The 8,810-nt window shown below is 36.5% G+C and overlaps 1 protein-coding gene across 1 annotated transcript; it reads left to right on the top strand.

Annotated features, from left to right (window-relative positions):
• Window positions 1-5,839: 5,839 nt before the first annotated feature.
• Window positions 5,840-7,691, top strand: LOC111885561 (CBL-interacting serine/threonine-protein kinase 20). The gene has a single exon (XM_052771367.1). It carries the CDS (start codon window positions 6,058-6,060, stop codon window positions 7,444-7,446), a length of 1,389 nt encoding a protein of 462 aa, XP_052627327.1. The 5' UTR covers window positions 5,840-6,057; the 3' UTR covers window positions 7,447-7,691.
• Window positions 7,692-8,810: the final 1,119 nt, after the last annotated feature.

Below are 8,810 nucleotides of genomic sequence, written 5' to 3'. Positions count from 1 at the left end.
CAATCCGGTCCATAAATAATCCAAGCCCAATGGGCTCACCAAGGCTCAATACCAAATGGGTTCACAAAAAGTCCTCTAATGGCCCAACTATGGCCCAATTTTCCAAATTGGGCCTAAACATCACATGAGCCTTACCCTAAAGCCCATCTAAATATTCTAGTCTGCATGACTACTCTGGGATGGCTCATCAATGGCCCAAACACCAAAACCCAATAAAAAGGCCCAACTCAAGGCCTAAGCAAAAATTAGGGTTTTCACAAAAAATGACAATTAGGGTTAAGTGTTTCTCACTTAACCCATTAAGTCCATTATTCCACTAACCCATCATACAATAGAATCGTCATGAGTTATATCTTTAGTTCACTGGTCCAAATGCGGCTCCCAATAGACCCAAACCAACAAAACCCAAAATTAGGGTTTTCTAGCCCAATAAAGAACCAACCCAGTCCAATATTACGTTTTTTTTGGCTCAATAGGGTTTCACTAGAATGGGCACCACACACTGCCACCTCGGGCGGTGGTGGTCGGTGGCGGCTCACGGCGGCAGCCACCACCTCATGGTGGTGGTGGTGGGTTTTCCGGCCACAAAAACATGCATACAATCTCCAAAATACCGAAAACAGTGGAAACACTCAAGCACACACCCATAAACACACCCACAGCCACCTCCCACGGTGGTTGGTGGCGGCGGAGAGTGGTAGAAAATAGTAGCGGGTGGCTGCCACCACCTCCCGGTGGTGGTGGCGGGTTCTTTTGATTTCCAGCCGATTAAACCCACATACTCACTCACAATTGCGATCCAAATCACACAAACACAACCACTCAGCCTCATAGGGCGGCAGACGACGACTGATGGCCTAGAAGCGGCGACCTCAGGCCACTAACGACCACAACGATGCTCACGTCGTCACCTTTACTGCTAGAATTTAAGAGAGAGGAGATGGGTGGCGTTAGACTTACCGACAACATCCCATTCGCTCACACCCAGCACAGCGATGCCTCAAGGCTCAACACTCGATCTCGGTTGGTTCATTCGACTGATCAATTGCGTCTCCGACAATAGGGTTGCATCTCCGGCGGCGAAATAGTTGCTGTCAGCTCCGAGAAGGCTTCCACAGACGGTAGCGGTTGAAGATGCGGTCCATGGTGGTGGTGGCTGGAATGGAACGTCTAGGGTTAGGGTTACTCAATAAAACAGTTATCATCGGAAATGGAAGGCACAATGCTAAAACCCGCTCCACACAAACTTGATAGAGAAATGGCAGAACTAGTCCCTCCCATTCACAATCTCTTCATTTTAAATCCGAATTTTACTTTATAGCCCCTTACTTCTATAATTCTTTTCATAATAAATCCAAAACTTACCATTCAGCCCCAGAGCCTCAAAAATATTTTCAAATTAAGTCTCAATAGTTTACCAGCTTCTAATATTGTATCAATTGGCTCCCCAACACTACCATCCCGCTAAATATTATTTATTTTGGGATTATCATTCATTTATAAATCTTTTTCTACTCATTTACTCAATAAACGAGATGTTACACACATAAACAAACCTTACATTCATTTACATTAATGATTTACATATCCTTTAATCTCTCAGTGTAATGTGTATTCGTATCGACACCTGTGATGCAAATAAACTGAGTGGGTTAGGTTGGGAAACCTGGTGAGTATATAGGGTTTTCAACCCATAATAATATAATTATTATGTTTAATCATCAAACGATTAACCCAACTTCCCATCCCCATTATCTTCTTTATTCTTAAGGATCTACCCTAAGAATCATATATTCTTCATTCATTCCTAAGGATTGTCCTAAGGAATAGGCATGAAGTCCATCACTGCCAGAGTTTATCTAACATGCGCTAAGTCCATAGTTGCCGATGTTATCTATTAGGCACTAAGTCGATAGTTGCCAGTATTCATCTATAGGGCACTAAATCCCTAACTATCAATGTTCATTTGTAAGACACTAAGTCCATAACAACTAGGGTTTTTAGAGTACATCTGATGAACACGTCGTTCACAAACACCTATAGGTTACGAGTCTGCTAGCGTTCTACTGGATTGTCTAGAATAGTCTATGGTTGTCATCTATACTCTGCTAGATGACTGGATCATCGTTAAAGTCAAGGCTTCTAATCATATTTCACCTCTCATCATCTATATCATCTTTCATTTCTCATCATTCATCTACCAATCTTTTTCCAATATATTTATAGGTATGAAAATACATATATAGTTTAAATCACGTAAAACATGTATAAATTGTTCATTTAGCATAGATATCAGGAACACGGATAATAAGCACATATAGCAGGTATTAATATTAAATACTTCATATCTATGTGTAAGATGAAAATAACTATGCACTCACTTGTTAAAGTGACGACTCGAAATACGGGCAACAATTCGCTTCTAACAATTGTATTTTCCTTTGACGAAACCTAGTATCATTATCACTAATTTTTAGTCTAATATTTATTGCGACTAACGTTTAGTCTAGATTTATCATTAACTCCAAGTCTACTTCACGATCTATCAGGTAAGGAACAACCAGGTAGGATCATATCGGATGTAGGGTCCGTTTGGTATACAGAGTATACTATTTGGAAATCCCACTTTAAACACTTGACTAAATCACAACCTAGACATCATCCCCATAAGTAAATCAATCAGTATAACGACTTGGAATCACTGATAAATCTTGTTTATAGGTTCATAATAACGATAATGAACTTAAACATAAGTTATACTTAAAGTAGGGTAAGCATAACTCACTTACAAGGGAGTTTAGCGAGGAACCGGGTTCTGTGCGGGCAGAACTTCTGAGCCGAAAGCTCTTCTTGTCAGAGCCTTTTGGCGCTTCGGTACTCGCTATTAACACCTAGGAGGTGCTAGGGAACATCCTTGAGGGTTTGGAGGTGTTTGGGAGAGAAATGGATGAGATTGGTAGCACTAGCATATGTTGGGCTTACGCAAGGGTACGTTGGTGTACTCAATACGCGGGGCGTACATGGAGCTAAGTTGTGCGTATTCAAGCCACATGTCGCCACTTTGTGTAAAGCCACACGTCACTTGTTGGTTAATCCCAAACATAAATTATCTTTTAAATTCCGTAACTTTCGCATACGAGCTTCGTTTTTTACGTTCTTTATATCCACGTGTAGGTATCAACGGGATCTACAACTTTTGTTTAGACTTCATCGGCTAATTTTGACTTTATTTTTGAAGTTATATTTTAACACGCCAAAACAATTAAAGTTCGTTAAAAATTCATAACTTTTTCATCCGACGTCCATTTTCGACTGCCTTTATATCTTTGAGATCCTATTAACGAGATCTTCATTTCTAGTTTTGGTTGTGTTGGCTAAAAATCGATCGATCTAAAATTCGTTTTCCAAGTTGTCTACTACTATGTAAAATCTTAGAAAAATCATAACTTCCTCAAACGAAGTCAGATTTGGACGTCCTCTATATGCACACTCTCGGTTTCATGTATACTACAATTTTTGTTTAGATCTGTAAGGCTAAAAAGTAGTTTATCAAAAATTCACTTTTTACGATACGCGACGATGTGCCGGTTTTGTCGCAAAACTTCGACGGGTCATAACTTCTTCATTATAAGTCAGATTTCAACGTTTTTATATGTATGAAATCCTTGTCACATATACTCCAACTTTGGTTAAGATTATCTACTCTAAATAATCTTCTATCAAAAAGTCATTTTTAACGCTTATTGTCTCTAAATTGACTAGCCCGAATCTGCGGGCTTTACAATATGTGAGTTTTAATAAGTATTTTTGCTATCTTAAATAGTCGGACAACAAACCTTAATATATAGTTAGTTAAGTACTTCAAGTCTATTTGCAAAACTCAAATTGTCATTTCGGTTTGGTTATCCTCTAGTAAATTTCATGATACCTAAGAAAGTTAGGGTGTATATATTACTTAACAAAAATGTTTTCATGTTCCGATTTTGATATCCAAGTTGATTATTACTATACACTATTTTGGTCAAACGAGGAATGTGCTTCGTGTGTCCAAGTCTTCATCCAACTCGTCCTTATGGCTTTTGATCAATGAGGGGAATGCTAGTAAGAGAGTCGTATTATGTGTTGGTATATAATTGGAAACCCTCACCGTGGGTTCATAGTGAATTATGGTTCCTATTAAACCATAATAAAATGCTAACAATTAATTATTTGTATTCTAACATACATCCAATCGGAAAACATTGGACACGCATACCTCTGCCACCACTATTTCGGAAACCGTCAGAGCCAATCACTTGGGGGTCAAACTCAAAATTAGATATGTGGATCATATGATCCAACCCACAGATGTGATGCTCATTATCCAACTTATATGAAACTACCACAACCTATCTTCCTTCCTCTTTGGGACCCGGTAGTTGTCCTACACGTAAGGTTCCCAACTTATATGAAACTACCACAACCTTCTTTGTTTTGGTCAATGATGATCCTTGCATCGTTTTCAAAATTAACTACTCAATAAATGCTTGGTTTACAAACTGCCGTCCGTTGGCAGATATTTTTGCCATAAAAAATCAAAATCTAATTGGTTGAAACGTACACTAAATAAATGAGATCGAAGTTGATGTTCTTTTAAGATGCTGTGCGACGTCGGCCAATCAGGACTCTCTTAACTGATTGAAGTTTTGTCTAGTATAACTTAAAGGAATTCAAACTTTGCGCTCATATTTTATTCAGTATTTTATTAAATACTCCCTCCGTCCCAAAATTATAGTCCATCTTTCCTTTTTGGTTTGTCCCAAATTAATAGTCAACTTCTAAAAATAAACAACATTTTTACCAAAATACCCCTTATTATTAGTTAACAAACTAAACATTTAATGGAACATTAAATGCAAAGTAAGGACAAAACTGTTATTTTATTAAATAAAGTTAATGGTAATTAATGCTTTTCTTAATTTGTGTGTTTTTTGTCTGTGGACAATAATATTGGGACGGAGGGAGTATATGATATGATATGATTAATGTGTTTCTTTTTTGAATTTTTTTGGCCAATGTAGCTCTAACTAAATCACTGAAGTTGATATTAACATATCTAAAATTAATTAAAACTTTACAATTTGTTTCTTAAATTAACAAGCCATTATTCATTAGGACGATAATTTATTTCGTACAAAAAGTTACTTGGTATTATTCCTTAAGATTAATTACGTACTAAAGACACAAACGTATGAGAAGTGCTGTCCAGAAAAATATGAATGTATGAGAACTCATATACCAATTTGAGAATCATTTTTTAGGGTTAGCGTTAACCTATTTGATAAATATATACTATTGAAATTTACTACAAGAAAAATTATACTTAGGAATTACTTATTTGTTATGTTAGAATGTTGATCAGTACTGTTTAACACATTACATTTTCGACAAAAAAAATCAAAATCGTGAAGAACAGGAATATATTAATCAAATTAGTTAGCTTTATAATATGTTGTGCAAATATATTATTTATATAGTTTGTATATGAATCCCTAATTTTCGTAACCACATACTCCTCATTTTCTTCTAGCTCCACTAATCTCGACATTAGCTGTTTGTTTCTACACATTAATTAATTTAACAAGTAACAATTCTCCACAACGAAGAAAAACTTAAAACTATTCCACTAAAAAAAACTTAAAACTATTCCACTAAAAATGTATCTTTCTATAAATAGTAAGCATAATTCAATAATCACTCGTAATGACACAATCTCAACCAATCATTTGTAATTTATCCACCCAATTCCGATAGATTGATGAGGCTATGCCTTGTGTTCCACTATTTGTTATGTCTCACTAATTCTTTTTCTTTCGTTGTTCTTCTCTCAAGGGGAAATATCTTTCTTTAGCACCTCTTCCTATGGAGGCAAGGTCCTAATTCCTTGTAGCCCCTTGACTGCATCCATTCATGGTTGATTAAACCATGAATGTCTTGTGAGTCTTGATATATCTTCTTTGTTTCTGATCTTTTGGATTTTGATAAATCTGAAAGGAAGGAATTAAAATCAGCTTAAACATGGAGAACAAGAAGATTTTGATGCAACGATACGAGATAGGAAAATTGCTCGGACAGGGCACATTTGCAAAGGTCTATCATGCCCGAAAACTGAAAACCAAAAAAAGTGTTGCAGTGAAGGTGATTGAGAAAGGTAAGGTTATGGAAAACAACTTGATTGACCAAATCAAACGAGAAATCTCTACAATGAGGCTTGTTAGGCATCCAAATGTTGTTCAACTTTATGAGGTCATGGCTAGCAAGACTAAGATTTATTTTGCCATGGAATATGTTAAAGGTGGTGAACTTTTCAATAAGATTGCAAAAGGGAGGTTGAAAGAGGAAGCCGCTAGAAAATATTTCCAACAATTAATCGCAGCTGTTGATTATTGCCATAGCCGAGGTGTCTATCATCGTGACTTAAAGCCAGAAAACCTCCTTCTAGATGAATCTGGCAACCTTAAAGTTACAGATTTTGGATTAAGCGCTTTGGTTGATAGTAAAAGGAATGATGGTCTTTTGCATACAACATGTGGAACACCTGCTTATGTTGCACCTGAGGTTATTCACAAGAAAGGTTATGATGGCGAAAAGGCAGATATTTGGTCATGTGGGGTGATCTTGTTTGTTTTGCTTGCAGGTTATCTTCCATTTAATGATCCTAATTTAATGGGAATGTACAGGAAAATAAGTAAAGGGGAATTCAAATGTCCATCTTGGTTCCCTCCTGAGGTCAAGAAATTGCTTTCCAGAATTCTTGACCCTAATCCAAACACAAGGATGACGTTAGACAAAATAATGGAAAATCCTTGGTTTCAAAAGGGATTTAAAAAGATTGAGACCCACTATATTCCAAAAGGTTTTCTTGATTCCGAAGAGGTGTTCAAATATATAGATAGTCCAAAGTGTAGTTGTACTGATCTTAAAGGACTCGAAGAGAGATCACTCACAAAAAGTTCCTCTAATTTGAGTTCTTTGAAGCCTACGAGTATGAATGCTTTTGATATCATTACGCTTAATCAAGAGTTCAATCTCTCTGGTTTATTTGAGAACAATGTTCCAAGTAAGAAATCTGAGGCCCGTTTCACGACCAAAGAATCTGCATCAGCGATCGTGTCTAAACTGGAAGAAGTGGCTTCAGTGGAGCAGTTTCAGATTACGACAATGGCAGATGGAACAGTGAGGATGCAAGGGTGCAAAGAAGGGAGAAAAGGGCAATTAGCCATTGATGCTGAGATATTTGAAGTAACACCCTCCTTTCACGTAGTGGAGGTAAAGAAATTGGCCGGCGACACCATAGAATATGAAAGATTCCGGGATCAAGGATTGAAGCCTAAATTAAAAGACATAGTTTGGACATGGCAGGGTGAGCAACAAACAACAGAAACAAGTACCTCAGACCAATCATGATGAATGCAAGTTTGATTTAGCCTTTATCCAATTAATGAATACACATCTGCATGAGGTTGTACGTCTGTGCAAATGTAGATTTTGAATTGGAAAAGTTGCAATGTTATCACGGGACGCCATTTGTTTAGATGATGATGAATTGATGCAATTATATAATCCTTCTGTTTTTTAATTATCACAATTAATTATCTCAGTTGAACAGTTTATACCTACGTAAACCTAATTATTTCACCATGACTTTTTTACTTTTTGTGCCAACCATTGAAGCAAAGTTAGCACTTGGATGTGATATTTCCATTTAGGCTATTCGTTGTGGACAACGGTGTTATCAAGTTAAGTATTGTCAGTATTGTCACCTCACATTTCGTCACATTCTAATATGTTATAACATAGGGGGTGTGTTCTCATGTTATTACATGTTATAACTTTCCTCTTACCACATCTCAGTAACACCACATCTAATCACACAAGGCTGGGGAGGTGTTCTAGCCATTACCATTGTGTTTGATGGGTGCTATGTCATCATAAAAGGCGTGTGTAGTTTTTTTGCTAATGGTAAAAGGCTGTCACATTGGCGGCACATAAGTTTTTACAAAATTTGCCACATTTTCTCATGTTATAACATGGTGTTAAGAGAGAGAGAGAGAGAGAGAGAGAGAGAGAGAGAGAGAGAGAGAGAGAGAAAGAAAGAGAAAGATAATAGAGAGAGAGAAAATTTCATTTAGTGTTATCTCCCGTTCCCGTTACCATATCTCAACAACACCACATCTAGTAACACAAGGCTGGGGCGGTATTCCAGCCATTTTTGTGTTTGTCGGGTGCTATATCATCATAATGGTACTTATGTTAAAAAAATTGCAATGACCAATCAGAAAATAAGAAAAGGTTTACCATTAAGATTGCCATCGGTGAAAATTCACCTATGAGATTTACCATTGGCAAAAAAGGTTAGGGTATAGTGATCACCACCAATAAAAGTGTCTAATAGGCCTTTACCATCAATAAAAGTCTCTCACACTGTATAGCCTTAGAGATGTTATTAGTCTTTTGATCATAATTCCAAAACACATCAACTTTTGCAATTAACTCTACACCTATGCAATACCAACAATCTTTCAAAATCAACCTCTTTTCCAATTTTGACACACGAGCTTTGCAATTAATCCACACATCCATGCAATACCAACAATCTTGCAAATTAGAATTCACTCCTACATCAACAAATACTTTTTATTTTTCTAACAAACATATATCTTCATTATTTATAGTTATAAATATTAACATGATAGTTTTAATTTAATTAGTAATACGAAATTATTGATTTGTATTTAATATAAAATTTTGTTTATATATAATCTAATTAT

Source organism: Lactuca sativa, chromosome 4 (assembly GCF_002870075.4).
Source record: "Lactuca sativa cultivar Salinas chromosome 4, Lsat_Salinas_v11, whole genome shotgun sequence".
Lineage (NCBI taxonomy): Eukaryota > Viridiplantae > Streptophyta > Magnoliopsida > Asterales > Asteraceae > Lactuca > Lactuca sativa.
This window is presented reverse-complemented; position numbering and strand designations above follow the sequence as displayed.

What these genes read in the sequence shown, in the direction of transcription:
- LOC111885561 (XM_052771367.1), top strand. Translation starts at nt 6,058, where the DNA reads ATGGAGAACAAGAAGATTTTGATGCAACGATACGAGATAGGAAAATTG.